A 19,817-nucleotide genomic window follows, 5' to 3' on the forward strand; every position below is an offset into this window, starting at 1 on the left:
TTGCTTGTCTATTCCTTGGACACCTATTTTGATGTCAGCCATTTTTTTGTTTGTGCGAGGATTTAGAGAAGGAACTGCAGTGCGGTCTTCCTCTGTGAAACAGCTTTGGAAAAAGGTGTTTAGTATTTCAGCTTTAAGCGTGTCATCCTCTGTTTCAATGCCATCATCAGCCCAGAGTGTCTGGATATGCTGTTTCGAGCCACTTACTGATTTAACGTAAGACCAGAACTTCCTAGGATTTTCTGTTAAGTCGGTACATAGAATTTTACTTTCGAATTCACTGAACGCTTCACGCATAGCCCTCCTTAAGCTAACTTTGACATCGTTTAGGTTCTGTTTGTCTGAGAGGTTTTGGCTGCGTTTAAACTTGGAGTGAAGCTCTCTTTGCTTTCGCAGTAGTTTCCTAACTTTGTTGTTGAACCACGGTGGGTTTTTCCCATCCCTCACAGTTTTACTCGGCACGTACCTGTCTAAAACGCATTTTACAATTGCCTTAAACTTTTTCCATAAACACTCAACATTGTCAGTGTCGGAACAGAAATTTTCGTTTTGATCTGTTAGGTAGTCTGAAATCTGTCTTCTATTACTCTTGCTAAACAGATAAACCTTCCTCCCTTATTTTATGTTCCTATTAACTTCCATATTCAGGGATGCTGCAACGGCCTTATGATCACTGATTCCCTGTTCTGCACTTACAGAGTCGAAAAGTTCGGGTCTGTTTGTTATCAGTAGGTCCAAGATGTTATCTCCACGAGTCGGTTCTCTGTTTAATTGCTCGAGGTAATTTTCGGATAGTGCACTCAGTATAATGTCACTCGATGCTCTGTCCCTACCACCCGTCCTAAACATCTGAGTGTCCCAGTCTATATCTGGTAAATTAAAATCTCCACCTAAGACTATAATATGCTGAGAAAATTTATGTGCAATGTATTCAAAATTTTCTCTCAGTTGTTCTGCAACTAATGCTGCTGAGTCGGGAGGTCGGTAAAAGGAGCCAATTATTAACCTAGCTCTGTTGTTGAGTGTAACCTCCACCCATAATATTTCACAGTACAGTTAGGAAGCAAGTATACATACATGTTTAAATATTTGTGCACATACATGATAATTCACATTGCACACTACTCCAGTGTTTTCTATAAAAATTTCCACACGTAATTCTTCAAAGCACACTACAGTGCATTATTATTATTATTATTTGATTACTTTCTCAGACTTTTTAGAAGTCTGGTTAAGAATGGAGTGACGCGGACCTTTATCAAGCGTCACTTCCTTTTTGCTGTACGGTACATGTTATATTGCATTTAGGAACTTTCGGGTAATTGAACATGTATCAATAATTACGGATTTCTGTAATTGTATATATATGTTTGGATGTAGCTGTATTGCATTGATGTATTGGTGGATATTGTGTGGTATGGCTCCTGTAGTTGATAGTATAATTGGTATGATGTCAACTTTATCCTGATGCCACATATCCTTGACTTCCTCAGCCAGTTGGATGTATTTTTCAATTTTTTCTCCTGTTTTCTTTTGTATATTTGTTGTATTGGGTATGGATATTTCGATTAATTGTGTTAATTTCTTCTTTTTATTGGTGAGTATGATGTCAGGTTTGTTATGTGGCGTTGTTTTATCTGTTATAATGGTTCTGTTCCAGTATAATTTGTATTCATCATTCTCCAGTACATTTTGTGGTGCATACTTGTATGTAGGAACGTGTTGTTTTATAAGTTTATGTTGTAAGGCAAGCTGTTGATGTATTATTTTTGCGACATTGTCATGTCTTCTGGGGTATTCTGTATTTGCTAGTATTGTACATCCGCTTGTGATGTGATCTACTGTTTCTATTTGTTGTTTACAAAGTCTGCATTTATCTGTTGTGGTATTAGGATCTTTAATAATATGCTTCCTGTAATACCTGGTGTTTATTGTTTGATCCTGTATTGCAATCATGAATCCTTCTGTCTCACTGTATATATTGCCTTTTCTTAGCCATGTGTTGGATGCGTCTTGATCGATGTGTGGCTGTGTTAGATGATACGGGTGCTTGCCATGAAGTGTTTTCTTTTTCCAATTTACTTTCTTCGTATCTGTTGATGTTATGTGGTCTAAAGGGTTGTAGAGGTGGTTATGAAATTGTAGTGGTGTAGCCGATGTATTTATATGAGTGATTGCTTTGTGTATTTTGCTAGTTTCTGCTCGTTCTATAAAGAATTTTCTTAAATTGTCTACCTGTCCATAATGTAGGTTTTTTATATCGATAAATCCCCTTCCTCCTTCCTTTCTGCTTAATGTGAATCTTTCTGTTGCTGAATGTATGTGATGTATTCTATATTTGTGGCATTGTGAGCGTGTAAGTGTATTGAGTGCTTCTAGGTCTGTGTTACTCCATTTCACTACTCCAAATGAGTAGGTCAATATTGGTATGGCATACGTATTTATAGCTTTTGTCTTGTTTCTTGCTGTCAATTCTGTTTTCAGTATTTTTGTTAGTCTTTGTCTATATTTTTCTTTTAGTTCTTCTTTAATATTTGTATTATCTATTCCTATTTTTTGTCTGTATCCTAGATATTTATAGGCATCTGTTTTTTCCATCGCTTCTATGCAGTCGCTGTGGTTATCCAACATGTAATCTTCTTGTTTAGTGTGTTTTCCCTTGACTATGCTATTTTTCTTACATTTGTCTGTTCCAAAAGCCATACTTATATCATTGCTGAATACTTCTGTTATCTTTAGTAATTGGTTGAGTTGTTGATTTGTTGCTGCCAGTAGTTTTAGATCATCCATGTATAGCAAATGTGTGATTTTGTGTGGGTATGTTCCAATAATATTGTATCCATAATTTGTATTATTTAGCATGTTGGATAGTGGGTTCAGAGCAAGGCAGAACCAGAAAGGACTTAATGAGTCTCCTTGGTATATTCCACGCTTAATCTGTATTGGCTGTGATGTGATATTATTTGAATTTATTTGGATATTAAGTGTGGTTTTCCAATTTTTCATTACTATGTTTAGGAACTGTATCAATTTAGGATCTATTTTGTATATTTCCAATATTTGTAGTAACCATGAGTGGGGTACACTATCAAAAGCTTTTTGGTAATCAATGTATGCGTAGTGTAGCGACCTTTGTTTAGTTTTAGCTTGATATGTCACCTCTGCATCTATTATCAGTTGCTCTTTACATCCTCGTGCTCCTTTGCAACAGCCTTTTTGTTCTTCATTTATAATTTTGTTCTGTGTTGTATGTGTCATTAATTTCTGTTTAATGATTGAAGTTAATATTTTGTATATTGTTGGTAGGCATGTTATGGGGCGATATTTAGCTGGGTTCGCTGTGTCTGCTTGATCTTTAGGTTTCAGATAAGTTATTCCATGTGTAAGTGTATCAGGGAATGTGTATGGGTCTGCAATGTAACTGTTAAATAATTTAGTTAGATGTGAATGTGTTGAGGTGAACTTCTTTAACCAGAAATTTGCTATTTCATCATTTCCAGGGGCTTTCCAATTGTGAGTAGAATTAATTGCTTGGGTGACTTCATGTTGCAAAATTTTCACTTCAGGCATTTGTGGTATCATCTTGTATGTGTCTGTTTCTGTTTGTATCCACCGTGCATGCCTGTTATGTTGTACCGGGTTTGACCATATGTTGCTCCAGAAGTGTTCCATGTCTGTTATGTTTGGTGGATTGTTTATTTTAATGTGTGTGTTATCTATTGTCTGGTAAAATTTCTTTTGGTTTGTGTTGAATGTTTGGTTTTGTTTCCTTCTATTTTCACTTTTTTTGTATCTTCTGAGTCGTTTGGCTAATGCTTGTAATTTCTGCTTCTTTTCGTCTAATTGCTCTGTCGCTTCTTGTTGTGAGATTTTACCTAACCTTTTTCGTTTTTTTTTCCGAGATTTCATTTCTTATAAATTGTGTTAGCTGTCCGATGTCTTTTCTCAGTTTTTCTATTCTGATCTGTAGCCTGTGTTGCCATGCTGGTTTTGTGGGTTTCTTCTGTGTGTTGGTTGGTTCTGATCTCTGTCTAGTGTGTATATTTAATGTAGTGAGTGCTCCTATATAAACCAGTAGTTGTAACTCTTCCATAGTTGTGTTTTCATTTATTTTGTTGTGTATGATTGTGTTGATAGTTTTTATTGTTGTTTCGACTTGTGGGTTATTTGGTGGTCTATGCAAGAATGGTCTAATGTCTGTATTTGTGTCTTTGTATTCTATATATGTTAGCTGAAATTTTTCTTCTATATCTAGCATCTGTGTCACTTCGTGTTCTATTTGTGCTTGTTCTGGTGGCTGTCTTAAGATTTCGTTTTCCTCTGATTGTTTAATTGGTGCGTGTTGTTCTTTGTTTGTTTGCTCTGGGATGTTTGAGTCCATTACTGTATTTTCTTCTTCTTCTGATTGCACATTATTTTGTTCCAGTATTTGTTGTACTTCTTGTTTGATGTTTTCTAATTCTGACTGGGGTATCCTGTTATTTTTGATTATTACACGGATCTGATCAGCTAGTCGTTGTTCTGTTAAAAATTTTAATTCTGGGTATCTGGTAATAAATGTTGTGTATACTTGTGATCTGTATCCAGTTGTGTTGGTTCCTAGGTTTGTTGCTTGGTAATAACAGAACATGAGGTGTCAATTAACTTCATCTGACCATCTCATCCTCTGTCTTTGTTTTCCTTCTAGGGTGGTTGCAGGAAGCATATCCTGCAAAACACCTCTATTTGGATTTAAATCATTTTCCAGTTGGCTAGCAGTGTCGTTACCATTGTGGGCGGGCATAGGGTTCAAGCGTCGTCCCCGACCATGACGGCGCTTGTCCGAGGCTTCTTTAGTTCTGTCCTGAACCAACTAATCACACTAAAAGGGGGGTTAGCCCTATTAGTGGTTTGTTCTTTTCGTCGCCTTTTACGACTGGCAGAACATACCGGAGGCCTATTCTTTTCCCGGGCCTCCACGGGGATTATTATTATTATTATTATTATTATTATTATTATTATTATTATATTTGACATATTATGAAGTGTGAACACTTACTCAGCTGCAGAACACGGCCCTTCCTGTGCATCAAATGGACTGCTAATGCCTGGTGAGTCTAGTGCCATCAGGTGGAAAGAAACACCCAGAATGATGAGAGCCAGTACAACCCCTGCAGAAAGAATTGTGACATTATGTAAGAGATAATACATAATATATATGTGTGATAGCTTCATATTTAGGTTCCTGGATGAATCATTATTTCAAACAATGGAAAGTCCAGCATAAAATAAAAAAAAAATAAAAAATTATGGAAAGCATAGACTGCTCTCTCTCTCTCTCTCTCTCTCTCTCTCTCTCTCTCGCCCCCCCTCCCCCCCTCTCTCCATCAGATCACCAAAGTTAGACGCTGTCAGGCTTGGCTAGCACTTGGATGGGTGACCATTCGCTCTGCTGAGCGCTGTTGGCAAGCGGGGTGCACTCAGCCCTTTTGAGGCAAACTGAGGAGCTACTTGATTGAGAAGTAGTTGCTCCAGTCTCGGAAACAGACATACGGTTGGGGGAGTGGTGTGCTGACCAAATGCTCCTTCATATCCACATCCAGTGATGCCTGAGGGCTGAGGATGACACAGTAGCCGGTCAATTCCATTAGGCCTTCATGGCGTCTTCAGACGGATTTAAGTTCAGTTTTTTGGCTGAAAGCTTAAACGTATAACAGTCTTTTCATTGTGCCTGTCTGTGACTCAATGTCTCCTCTATATGGTGAGTAACAATCTATCCTTCTCAGCTTATTATTTCAGTTACCTAACTACCTAATTTAAAATGTTTTAAGTATGCCATCAAGCCTATGGTTGTTTGCAAAGAGTGAGAAACTTTTCGCCAATATTTAAGATATTAGGAACTTTGGTGAATTACCGTATTTACTCGAATCTAAGCCGCACCTGAAAAGTGAGACTCGAAAAAAAAAAAAAAAAAAAATCCCGAATCTAAGCCGCACGTGAAATTTGAGACTCGAAATTCAAGGGGAGAGATAAGTTTTAGGCCACACCTCCAAATCGAAACAAAGTTGGTCCATTGTAATACGAGACACAATTTAGGTCGAATGAATGACGATACAGCTACAGTAGTTTGGTTTGAGTCGTAAGCTTAGCAGTTAAGCTTTACCACGTAGCCATTGCTATGCGTCAGGCGCTCCGTCCGTATTTATATGGGTACCCTTCCTTTTTCACGTGCTTCGTCTGGTTTGAATCGATTGCTTATTTTGCTTCGATCTGATAAGTGGCGTTTTCTTTGTTATAGGTGTTTACGTCACTCTAAGCTGAAAATGCATTACTGTACTGTGTCATGCACTGTTTGTTGCATTCTGATAGTGCGTGTTTACGGCCTGTCGCCGCTCGCGGCATGGCTTGCTTTTGTGCGCACTATTGCCGCTTACAAATTAAAAAAAATAAAAATGAGGAATAATCTCACTAGCAAAACAATGGCAAGAGACTGCTATTTGTTGTTACTTACACTGCTGCTTTCTTTGATAATGATTAACAAGAACCAAATAATAGACTGCGTATGATAGAAGATGTTCTGAACGAGAGTTAGGTGAAAATTTTTCTCCGTTTGAAAATCTTTGCGGCCGCTTCTTTAGTACATCAAATTCTGCACAGAAATTAGAGTCATCTTAGATTTAAAAATCTAGTCAGTTGCCATCTTCATTTCTGACTGTATCACTATTAGACATAAGAATAATACGAATATAAACATGACACGATATGTGTATTCTTCCACATTTACTGTTGTCTCGCCCTAGTTTCGTAGTTTATTAGGCAGACAGGATTTAAATGAGATAGCAGCAAACACGAAAGAATACATGGCAAAATGTTTATATTCGTATTCTTTCTTGTGGTGAAGAGAATACTGCATGTGATTCACATTTCGTCAGGTTCGTATTAGCAACCATCTCTTGTCACAGGCACGAAAAAATTCAGAACGTAGACTTGACCATATTGACAAACATCCCAAACAGTCTTGCCAGTCGGATTTTCGTAGTACATTGAAATTCTGCTACATTTGAAGATGAACAATACGGAATTTGTATTTACTTCGTTGGATAATGTATGAAAATGTAGTGGTCGAAACTCAGGGCGGAGAAAAAAAAGCTCGTCTTCCACCTTTTTTTATTTTTTATTTTTTTTACTGATGCAGAGGTTTTGGTGCCAGTATTTATCTTTGTGCCTACAAAGCATGCCTGTGTTCCGCTACATATATTCGACGGCAGAAGTTAGTTGTGGCGGCACCTACCAACATTTTTCAGAACTTCCGCCTGCTTTGCACTCGATTGTAAGCCGCAGGCGGTTTTATGGATTACAAAAACCGGAAAAAAAGTGCGGCTTAGATTCGAGTAAATACGGTACCGTGAGAATTTGCACAACATTTCAACTGAGAGTTTTAAAACATGTTGGATATGTTGTAATATTGTATCAGATTTGTTTCAGTACAGAAAAAAAAGTCATTATGCCAATAATTTCAGTTTTATATAGAAAATACATTTCTTGCCATTTATTTCTCTATTTATTTATTTTTACAACCTAGATTTTTCATCATTAGATCTTTGTCTATTGTAACTGACAAAGATGTTGACATTTATAATAGTCCAAATATATACAGCAAAGAATTTACGATCATCAAAGTAATAAGTCTCCAGATAAAACTGTGTAAATGTAGAGTGTGTTTTCTGCAGCTTCCATTTTCTGTGGGTTTCCTTAATTGTGGTGACATTTCTCCTATGAAATATGAACCACAATCTTTCCAGCTGATGTTATAGACACCGCTTTTATTCATTGAGGACTGTGTGCCTTTGAGGTAAAACACATTTTTGCCTACTATCTCAGTTGAGTAGTAGAATGTTTCATTTTCTTCAAAATATTTCCTGTTTTGGTAGACTGTCTTCCAACAAATGGTAATACACATTTTTTTGGACACTGGTCATGGATGTACCAGTGATTTAGATTCGATTTTTTAGCTTTTTCTTAAGAATACTGTTGATAACAGTGAGCTGGAAACATTTTGTAACATAGCAACCTAAATCATGGCTGTGCTGCAGTGCTCACTAATGCTCATGATACGATTTACTATTTAAATTTGTTTATTGCTATTTGCATATGCTGATTTGTTGTTAAGTATTACAGAAGGCTGATACTCTGAGAGGGAAATAACATCCCATATTTTTTTAGAAACACTCTGGAGCTTGATCTTCACATTTATTTCATAGCTAAAACTGTATGAGGTGCATGCTGTTTGTAACAGTATATACAGTGTGATTCAGCTGCCCTACCAACATCATTTTATGCAACCCATGATGTTCTATCTGGTCTTCAAAAACCACTCAAGATTTTCATATTCTCTTGGTTGCTAGGTGCAAACTATTAGTGCTACAGAAAAAAAAATGACCAGAACCTTTTCTACGAAATTTTATGTAGTTAAATTTTGTACTGGGATACATTTCCATTGGAGGCCACAGTTTTTGAGTTAGTCAAGAAAACAAAGAGCAAGAGAGGCCTTCAGACATACCTCCATCACCACACTCATCCCTCACCAGTGAGAATTTCTAGTATGTTGTTCATGTCACTCTCTCCTATCACTGTACAAAAAACTTTCGATTACATGAACTAGTCCCGATACTTAACTTTTTTTGGTCTCTATTGATTGGGCTATTACACTTCCAGCATAGTCGGCTCTTTCATTAAGATTATTGATTTAAACATGCCTGTGAGGGCAATGAAAGAAAAAGAAAGACTACAATGTTATGCTAAAACTAATTACGTAGACAATTCAACCCAAACTTAGCCCTTACAAGAACGTTAGTTTCATAGTCAGAAGGCTTGGCGAATACAATGATGTAATCACTTATTTTACGTTGTTAAAATTTACACATACTGTCAATTTTACAATCTGTAAGTGCTTGACTAAGCCCAGTGGCCTAATGAGGCCAGTCAATGAAGACCAAAAAATGTTGAATGTGGGAAATAATTCATGGAGTTGCAAATTTTTGTACGGTGGTAGGAGGGAGTGCCATGATAAATGTCATAGAAATCCACCAGAGGGAGCTAAGTGTGGGAGCACAGGTGTGTCTGAAGGTCACTTTTGTATGTTTTTTCTTGAATAACCCAAAATGTATGGCCTCTAGTGAAACTTTTGCTGCCATATGATCATGACAGCCCACAGTGGACCTCTGCGAGTAGCTCCACTGTAATTATAACCACCTCATATTAGAAAAAGAATACAAGCAGGAAACAGCATCTAATACATAAACTTACAGGTATTTGAGAATTCTCCAATTACAAGAACAGCCAAGTTAAGCTTATACTATTCCCTTGTACAACCAGTTGTTACATATGGGTCAGAAATGTGGACAATGACAAAAGCAGATGCGAACAACTAAGTGCATTTGATGGGACAATCCTGCGAAAAATTTATAGGCCTGTGAGAGTAGCATAGGATTGGAGAGTGAAGTGAAATTATGAAATACAAGAGAAAGATACAGTGACATTTATTAAATATGAAGAATATGTTGGTTAGGACATGTGGAGAGGAAGAGGTATGACATGATGCCCAAACGAATAATAAAAGGCATACTGAAAGGGTGACCAAGAGAGAGATGGCTGGACAATATGCTTGCTGACCTTACCAAGATGGAGATCTGAGGATGGAAGAGATAAGCAGAGAACAAATGTGGAAGATGGTTGTGGAGGCCAAAGCCCATCAAGGGCTGTAGTACTGAAGAAGGAGACTGGACGAAAGTGAAAAAAGGTCAGAGTGTCAATAGAGCTCATCCCATGACCCAGGTGGCTTTAAAATGGACTGACTGAATGTTCTTGGTTAAATCAGTAATATGAAATATGCAGATTTGATAATTCTGGTGCCAGTATTTTAATATCCATGTTTCTCGTTCTGTAAAGCCACAACTTAGACAGCCTGGAATGAAAATCATAAGGTGTGCATTTGAAGGTAAAGAAGCATATACAATACCAGACTGTGAGTATTTTTGGTAGTAATAGGTTTTTGGATTCAAAAGTGTATATGAAAGTGTAAACTAATATTTTCTCATAAGTAACTGGGATTTAATTGTATGTTACTATATAACAGTTGTATATTACGGTAAAATGGAGTGAATTTTGACCAGTCAGTGCTGCTAAAGAGGAGAATTTTGATTAAAATCAATAATTATGTGAATGAATAATTATTAGTTCCTTTACTGATCACCAAATGCCATGGGTTCAGTCTTTCATATTTTCTTCAACTTTGATTTGTACTAATAAACAATCTGTATTAACCGAAGCCTGTATTCAGACAGCTGGCCAACTGTAACAGTGAAGGGAAAAAAATAATATTTTTCATTTTCCATTTTCTCTATTGCTCATGTGAAGAGCATTTTCAAATTAGGCTACTGCAATATAGCACGTGTTATGATTGAAAAAGAGGACCAGTCTTTCTTTGAGGGAATGAACCAAGAAAGTAGGAGGCAGAGTCCACAATAATGGTTTGAATGCATTGTTTGAAAACAATGACAGAAATAGAAGGGCATTGCCAACACTCACTGCAGTTGTCATGGTAACTGGGGCAACTGACTTCAGCAACTGTGGATCACTGCTGAAGTAAGTGGGGAAGTGATGCATTATAGTAGCCTCAATGACGGCTAAGGTGCAGTGTTCACTCACACCTGATGTTATTTAATATTTAAATTTATTTATTGATATTTAAGTTTGTTTACTCTCATTTGCAGATTGTATTTGCTGATTTGCAATTTGTTGTAAAGGATTATGTAAGTCCGATACTCTGAGGAGAATATAAATATGTAATGTTTATCGTTTACAGGTATTGTTATGATTGTGTGTAGTTCTTGTCCAGAATCATTAGAAGATACTGAAACTGACAGCAAAACAGTGTTTTTTCCCCATAATAATACACTGCCAGACAAAAAGTTAAGCACCCAGAGAGGGAGGAGGAAATGAAATGAAAATTCATGAATTGAGAGGGTATGTGATGTTATTTCAGAGATTACAAAACTGAATCACATTTACATAGAACTTGGTAGTATAAGCTCAGTAATCATTAAGATGTTGCATACTCTCTGGCCCACATGCATGCACTGATTTGGTTAAGAAATGTGTCAAAACTGTTGTATCACCTATGGAGGCTTGGCCCTTAACTGCTGTAACTGGTCCTAGATATCACAGCATTGTAATGGGATCGATGTCCGAAATGGTCCCACACATTGTATTGGGGACAGATCTAGGAATCTTGCCATCTGTGCAAGTATGTCAACATCATGCATGAAGTTCATGGAGACATGTACCATGTGTGGCTGAGCATTGTCCCGTTGAAAAATGGTGCCTCCATACTGTCACAAGGGAGGTAACACAGGAGGACGCACTACTGCCATGATGTACTACAGTGCTGTCAGAGTTCTCTCAATCACTACCAGCTGTGACTGTAAGTCATAGATGGATCCACACACCATGACACAAAGAGTAACACTGCTCTGCTGCACCTCTCTGAAACATTGGAAGAATGGGACGTCTCCCCAGGCTGCTGCCATATTTGCTGATAATGGTCATCCTTGAGAGTACAGAAATGTTATTCATCATTAAACACAATGCAATGTCAATCATTAGCAGCCTATGCTTCCTGGTCATGGCACCACTCCAAACACACCAGTTTCTGTTGTGGTAGTGTTAACAGCAGCTATGCATGGGATGGTAATTCCCTACTTCGGCTGCTGCTAGTGCCCAATGCACGTGTGGAATGACACAAAATGATGCAATGAGTCCATTACTTGTTGTTGGATGGCAGTTGCAGATGTGCTCAATACACAGTATGCCAATCCTACCTTGGGTAATCAGACTAGAACCTCGACTACAAGTATGCCTGCCCTCACATTGCCATTCAGTCCAACAATGGGACATTGTCATATCCAAGTGCCCTACAAATGTGGATATTGCACAACTGGACCAGCTGGCCAAATGAAGACCCATAATGAGACTGCTTTCAGTTTGGTCCTGGTAATGCTGTCTCGTTCGAGTATGTGGTATCTCTGTATCCTTCACCATAATCACTCAACATCTTATGCTGTTCATACCAGTTGTTTACACTACCAGGCCTGACAACAACACAGAACACAGACAGCGCTGATGTACTCTGTTGTCTGATGTAACTGTCACAGGGAATTGCAGCTCTAATCATTTGCAAACCTGCAGATACTGTTTATTTTAGCCAGTCAGGTTCTACTACAAGACCACAGAATGCTTTGATCATCAAGAAATGGATTAAAAGAGAGCGAAGTGTTATTAATACAGTAAAAATGAATTAATATTTAAAGTGCTAACAAACTGTCACTCACCAGCCTGAGACCACAACGACAAAGGCCTCCGTCCAGAAACCTCTACTAAGTAAAAGCCAATGAATGTACACAGGAAGTTCACACTTGCTGTAGCAGCAGCTAACCAAATTACCAGAGATAGGTCTTTAACTCCAGCCATCTGAATTATACTACCACTGTAATACCTGCAAAAAATAATTAAATGCGATCAAGCATTTCATAGATTTTTTCCACTAATTTATGCTATGTACTGAACCAAATTCTTACTAGGTATTTTACTGTCAGCAGCAACACCAGGTAAAAAGTAAAGTAATGCACTGTTAAAAATTGTATTAAATGTCTTTTGCTTTTGCCAGTATATAGACAGCTTATACTGATCTGTGTGAAAGTTACGTGAACACACTGTTTGAAGAATCAGACAAAAAAACAACTAAGTAGTATAAGAGGAACAGCAGTAGTTTTTTTTCTTTCTTTTTAAGTACAGCAGTTGTTTTTTACCTAATAGAGACATACATATGAAGTAATGTCAAAATAATTCTGATAACCATCAGTGTGAGTAGGTTAGTAGTAATCTTAATTTATATATTTTACAGTAGGAGCCTGCAAAGGCTGCTTCTTCCTGTTCGCATGTAACTTTATGCATTCCACATCTCTGGAAATTCTCCTTCATGGTGAGGTTCATGGAGCAAAATATATGAATGGATGGAGTGCCGTTATCTATTTTTATTCATTCCTATCAGCTGTACTGGGTGCTGCCTCTCCTGAAGCTAAGATATGGCCTGTCCACCTGTCCTTTTGTGAATATAACATTTTTGAATGTAATATCCATTTTTATACTAATAATTCGATGTTCAACAAAAGAAATGTGTGCACTGTTCATGTTACTGTACAGAAGATAGTAGTTTAGACATTAATCCAATTTAATAGAACATATGCTGGCATACCAACTACAAAATAAGATCCACAATGCTAATACATAATACTAAAAGCACGGAACGTAAATGAACCAGTAGAAAAATATTTTTTACTTATACTGAAATTTTTCACCATGTGCTTCCCTAGTGATATTATGTACTCTATTTTTTCTTCCCTTACTCTCATTCATTGTGCTCCACAAATATTGTTACACATACTTTATTCCATTACCTAAGAGCAGACATTTTTCATTCAGCTTATCACCAGCAAAGGTACTTACATCACAGTGTTGATGCCCGACAGCTGTTGGAATGCTTGCAGGGCGCATCCCAAAATTAATGCATGGCGTGTGTGACTTGTTCTCAGGATTTTCACAAAAGTTGATTGCCCTGAACCTGCTTGTTTTGCTTGCTGGAGTTCTTCATCTTCAAGACATGAAGCCTTGATCAGCTCAAGTTCATCAGACGCAACTGCTCTGTCTCCTCGGATAGAACTCAGAACTTTGAGAGCATCATCGTACCTAACATACATATAAGAGTGTTATTCCCACAAAAGCATGTAATTTTTATATGCTGAAATAAATGTATAACACAAGAAGTGTAATACTCACACTTTGTAGATTCTGCAAAACTATACTGACAAAATATGGTCAATGAGTCTGAATGCTTAAAATGATATTAATGATTCATGATAATTTGAACTGCCAGTGAAAATTAACTTAAACATTTACAATTAAGAAATATGTCTTGGTTTAGATAGTATGTCTAGAAAATAAGGTCAGTGTATTTAGCAACAGCATACACGGTGTGTATGCACTTAACACTTGGTATTGAATGTCATTTTTTATTTTTTTTCCTTTTTCCAATGTGTAAGATAAAATGAATTTGTTAAATGACAATTTATATGAGACAGTAAGACTGAAGCAAAAGTTAGGTACCCCAAATCATTGCACTGGTGAAGATACTATGTTCTGCCTCAAACTTCTTTATCACCATAAGGTGGCTGTGTGTCTACTCTACAATAATTTCCTCCTAATAGTCCTCTTGCCCCTCCCCCTATTCCACAACCCTTATAGTGGTAAGAGGACACAGATAAAATATGGGCTGTTATGTATTAGGTAGTCCATACTGCAATCCATGGACTACATTTTTATTTTCAGAGTAATCACAAAGATATTTATAATTAAAATATGGCAAATGTTTATTATTTCGAATTTCTTACTGTTTCAGAAGTGGTTCTGTTAAAGCAGTAATTTAATTGCCTTTTCCTCTCTTTTTTTTTATTTTCATCAGTTTCTGCCACTTCATTTGAAATAATAGTAAAACAATCAGAGTGATGAATGCGAATGCTATCACTCATGAATGAAATTGAATGTCATCTTTAACACATATTTTCCTGTTGTGGGATCAGGGTGACTGAGTTGTTTGTTTACCTTCAACTCTCTCATCACTGGGAGCACTTTATAGATGTCTGGTCAGGATATCTCCCAGTTAATTTAAAGTGCACCTGTCATTTCTCTTTTGTAGAATATAGTATTAAAAAACCATTTAGATTGAGTGAATTACTTGTGAACAGAATTTCCTGGTATTGTGTGCATTCTGGAATAAAAGCTGATATTACAAAGGTCACATTCAACATTTATATGCAACTATTACTCTAATTATCCCAAAAACAATAAATGATAGCACAATGGGACAATTTTGCAAATGAATTTTAAACCACCTACTGAAGAGAACATTTAATGAATAAATATAAAAGGAAAAAGAAGTACGAACAAATTTTGCTGCTGTAGACTGCCACCAAGTATTATAATTACTCTCAATATTACTGGAAGGAATCACGTTAATTTGTTTCATTCCTGTGCTTTGCTAGTAAGTAGTGTATTTAAAAAATTGCTAAAGGGATAAAAAAAATTGTCCTGCCTTTGAAGAGTGTGATGCAGCATCTTCAGCTACACAGGAGCAATGTGCTTCCAAATCAGCTCACAGAAGAGCTTCATCTTTCTCTTTCCAAAGCCTCTTATGTGTTAACTGCACAGCAGCTTGCAAATCTTACAAGTTCTGTAATTAGTTACCAGTACTTCCTATGATTCAAGATTACTGGTTTAGCCAGATCATATTACTGAAAAAGATAGCAAAGATATTATATTTGGCAGCAAAATTTGCAATTCTTTGGTAGATACTTTTTTTTTCAGAAGTACAGTGAAATCCTGATTTTTCTTTTGTGTCTGGACACCAGGACCAAAATTTCTGAAACACAGGAAAATTTCACGTTCAGAAACAACTGAAAATGTGACATCATTTGAGCCTACTGATGCAAAATAAGAATGAATTCAAAGTTGCTCAGAAATATGACAAAGTGGGGGATCTATACCACAAATTTATACCAACACAAATCACCAAAAAACTAACTACTCATCATGTTAGAAAATGTACAGTATTTTTTCCACTTGCATGGTGTTTAAAACCATTTGTCTTTACAGTTTCCTAACCACACAATATATTTTAGGAAATTATACCTAAACCACATAAAATGGGTCTTACATTAGAAAGGACATACCCAAAATACAACACACAATTGAAATCAATCTTCACTGTGTCAGTAGAAAAATTAGGCTGGAGAGTGGGTGCATTATCTAAACAAGTTAAATTATTCAATGATTTTTTTAAAAAATCAACAAAGAGGAGATGAAATTTTGCTGTACAAAGTGAACAGATTTGGACTTATTTAGGAGGAAAAGTCAATCAATAAGAATACATTAACCAATGAGCAGGTACTGTATGAACATGGCATGGGGCGGTGTACTGCCATATTAATCAGTATACATCATAATGGCATATTATAACAGCTTATGAACACACATGCTTAAGTTTTTAGTTTGTCTCCCATTTTTTCACATTACACTTTACTGTACTGTCAGTTTATTTTTATTGCGTTCTGGCATTAAATGATACTGGATATGGTGAACTGGGATATTTGCATGTTTAAACACATTATGAGTTTTGGATACTTCTGAGATATGATTACACAACAACGACAATTGTTCTTGGCTACTTTTACATAATGTTTAAGCACTCCGCCATCTGCCCAATCTGCCCCTCCCATAAATAAGGGCAATTCAGTATGGACACACACAAGCTTGAAAACTAATAAATGACCATCACAATGAAAATGTTAAGTTTTTCTGAACTATTATGACTACTGATTTACAATGAAAGGGTTGTTATGATCAAATCAAAATATCCAGAACTGATTTTGTTCTTGAGTGCCCAGCATATTTTCAGTACTTGTTTAGGGCAGTTCCCAAGAGAGAAATTACAACCAAAATTACAAAAAAATTTGTTATCAAATTGGCCCATTACTTTCACAATTTTTCCACAGCAGAGAGAGAGAGAGAGAGAGAGAGAGAGAGAGAGAGAGGTGGAACAAAACCAAATGTGGGCGATAAAATTACATCCAAACAAACTAGTTAAGAAAAGTTAAATTGATAAAAAAGGAACAGAACTATAGGCACATATTTGTAAAAAATGTTGGGTCCATATATATACACTGTTGAGCCAACACATTATGATAACTTGGTTAGTCGCATGTTGGTTCACCTTTTGAACGTAATACTGCAGCAGTTCTGTGTGACAAGAATTCAACAAGTCCTTTGTAGGTTTCCCAGGGTATGTGGCACCAAATATCTATGCAAAAGTCCCACAATTCCTGTAAATTACGGGCCTATTGTTAGTGGGCATGGGGCTGGCACCTGGTCAGGTGAGTTTAGTGGCCAAGACATGAATACAATTTCACTATCATACTCCTCAAACCACTGTAACATGATTTTAGCCTTGTGACTGACAGTTATCCTGCTGCCATCACCGTCAGGGAAGACCTCAAGCACGAAGAGATGCAGGTGATCTGCAATAACGTTCATGTAGCCCACAGCTGTAATGATAACTTAGATTATTATCACTTGTCCAACAGAAGCCCAGGTTATTGTCCTCTGTAGCACAATACTGTTCCCAACCACACGCATCTGGGGTGTGGGTCTCGTTTTGAGCAGTCGTTCACCAGAATGATGACAAATCCAGACACTACCGTGGACCTGGTGTAGCAAGAAACACGATTCATCTGGCTATGTGACATGTTACTATTGATCCACAGTCCAGTGTTGATGATTCGATGCCCACTGAAATCATAGTGGAGAAAGTCACTGTGTCAACACGGAAACATGTAAGAGTCATCTGCGACAGACTGCCCTTTTCAACAATGTGCATTTGGTAGTGGGCTCTGAAACATTTTTGTGCCTGTACTCTGCCATTAGATCTATCACAGATCTCTGTCTATCTTGTTTCACAGAGCAGACATGCCTCCGACCTCCATGTTCTGTGATGAGGTGTGGACGTCCAACACCTTAGGGCATACTCATAGTTTCACTACCTTTCAACCACTTTCTATACATGCTCATGACTGTAGCATATGAACAGCTGACCAGCTGAGCCATTTTGGAGATGCTTGTTCTCATGTGCTAAGCCATAACAATCTGCCCTTGGTCAAAGTCACTTATAAGGCTCATATCAGTACTAGAATGAGTCCCTATTCATTTCTCCTCCATTTATATACTTTTCTTACCATGTTGCATGCCTGCAATATCACCAGATGGTATTCAGTCCTATGGTTGGCAGTGGTCATAATGTTTTGGTCAGTCTGTGTACATTGTTCAGTGGTTGAAAAAAAAAAAGGAGAGAGAGAGAGAGAGAGAGAGAGAGAGAGAGAGAGAGAGAGAGAGAGAGGGGGGGGGGGGGGAAGACCTTGATAATAGGGACAAACAAAATGTTTAAATACAAGGAATTCTCTGAACGTGTTGTTTGGCTTTAATTTTACATGTTATTAACAAGTGGGAAGTTTAGGAAACAATCTCATTTTAGAGAAGCTATAATTTGCAAACCATAAATAAGGTCAACCACAAGAACAACAAAGATGAATGTGAATGTGAATAATTAGGTAATAAACAGAGTTTGTTTCATATAGAGTACGAGTTCAAAGAAGAATGCATTAGTCACTGCAGATTAAGCCAATAGAAAGAGTGTAATTGATTGTAATAATATCTGTATGTGGCGTAATAGCCATGACTTTCTTTTTCCTATCCATACTCTGCACTCCCACCGCGAAGTGCATGGCACAAGGAACAGTCCATTATTTTACATTCACATATGGATTGCAGGTCAAATGATTGAGTAAACACCTCTGTACATGCTGTAATTAGTCTAAATCTTTTCGTAACGATCCCTATGGGAGTGGTATGTGGAGAGGTTGTAGTCTGTTCCTAGATTCATCATTTAAAGCTAGTTGCTGAAACTTGTAACTAAGCTTTCTCTTTGTAGTTTGCTTCCATCTTTAAGTGTTCGCCAGTATATTTTCTTCAATAACTCCACGACTCTCTCTCATGGGTTGTATAACCTATAACCACCTGTACTGAACCCCTCATATATGTTCAATTACCCCCTGTTAAGTTGTATTTCGGGCGCTAATGACCATAGCAGTTTTGCGCCCTAAAACAAAAATTAAAAAAAAAAAAAAAAAAAAAAAAAAAAGTTGTATTTGATACGAGTCCTAGAAACTTTAGCAATACTCTAGAATGGGTCACAAGACTGTATTGTAAATAATCTCATTTGTAGACTGATTGCATTTCCCTAGTATTATACCAAAAAACTGAAGTCTTTCACATACTTTACCTACAACAGAGCCTACATGATCTTTCCATTTCGTATCTCTATAAAGTGTTACTCCGGGTATTTGTATAAGCTGGTGACCCACAAACATTATATTTATAGGATACTTTTTTTTTTCTTCATTTTGTGAAGTGTACAGTTTTATGTTTCTGAACATTTAAAGCAAGCTGCCAATGTCTGTGCAACCTTCCCCCCCCCCCCCCCCCCAGACATTGCTTCATTATAGATGACCATCATCAGTGAAAAGTCTGAGGTTACTACACTCCTGGAAATGGAAAAAAGAACACATTGACACCGGTGTGTCAGACCCACCATACTTGCTCCGGACACTGCGAGAGGGCTGTACAAGCAATGATCACACGCACGGCACAGCGGACACACCAGGAACCACGGTGTTGGCCGTCGAATGGCGCTAGCTGCGCGGCATTTGTGCACCGCTGCCGTCAGGGTCAGCCAGTTTGCCGTGGCATACAGAGCTCCATCGCAGTCTTTAACACTGGTAGCATGCCGCGACAGCGTGGACGTGAACCGTATGTGCAGTTGACGGACTTTGAGCGAGGGCATATAGTGGGCATGCGGGAGGCCGGGTGGACGTACCGCCGAATTGCTCAACACTTGGGGCGTGAGGTCTCCACAGTACATCGATGTTGTCGCCAGTGGTCGGCGGAAGGTGCACGTGCCCATCGACCTGGGACCGGACCGCAGCAACGCACGGATGCACGCCAAGACCGTAGGATCCTACGCAGTGCCGTAGGGGACCGCACCGCCACTTCCCAGCAAATTAGGGACACTGTTGCTCCTGCGGTATCGGCGAGGACCATTCGCAACCGTCTCCATG

The 19,817-nt window shown here is 37.8% G+C and overlaps 1 protein-coding gene across 2 annotated transcripts in view; it reads right to left on the reverse strand.

Moving 5' to 3' along the window:
- Nucleotides 1-19,817, reverse strand: part of LOC126248346 (proton myo-inositol cotransporter-like) — a 544,708-nt gene that overhangs the window by 26,377 nt on the left and 498,514 nt on the right. For both annotated transcript variants that reach the window (XR_007545464.1, XM_049949254.1), the window contains exons 6-8: nucleotides 13,543-13,782; nucleotides 12,369-12,532; nucleotides 5,039-5,150 (exon numbers count right to left, since the gene is read on the reverse strand). Coding sequence is in view for 1 of the 2 variants with exons in the window: in XM_049949254.1 (XP_049805211.1) it covers nucleotides 5,039-5,150; nucleotides 12,369-12,532; nucleotides 13,543-13,782 (516 nt within the window). In the remaining variant the exon portion in view is untranslated. The remainder of the gene's footprint in view (nucleotides 1-5,038; nucleotides 5,151-12,368; nucleotides 12,533-13,542; nucleotides 13,783-19,817) is intronic.

This window comes from Schistocerca nitens, chromosome 3 (assembly GCF_023898315.1).
Source record: "Schistocerca nitens isolate TAMUIC-IGC-003100 chromosome 3, iqSchNite1.1, whole genome shotgun sequence".
NCBI lineage: Eukaryota > Metazoa > Arthropoda > Insecta > Orthoptera > Acrididae > Schistocerca > Schistocerca nitens.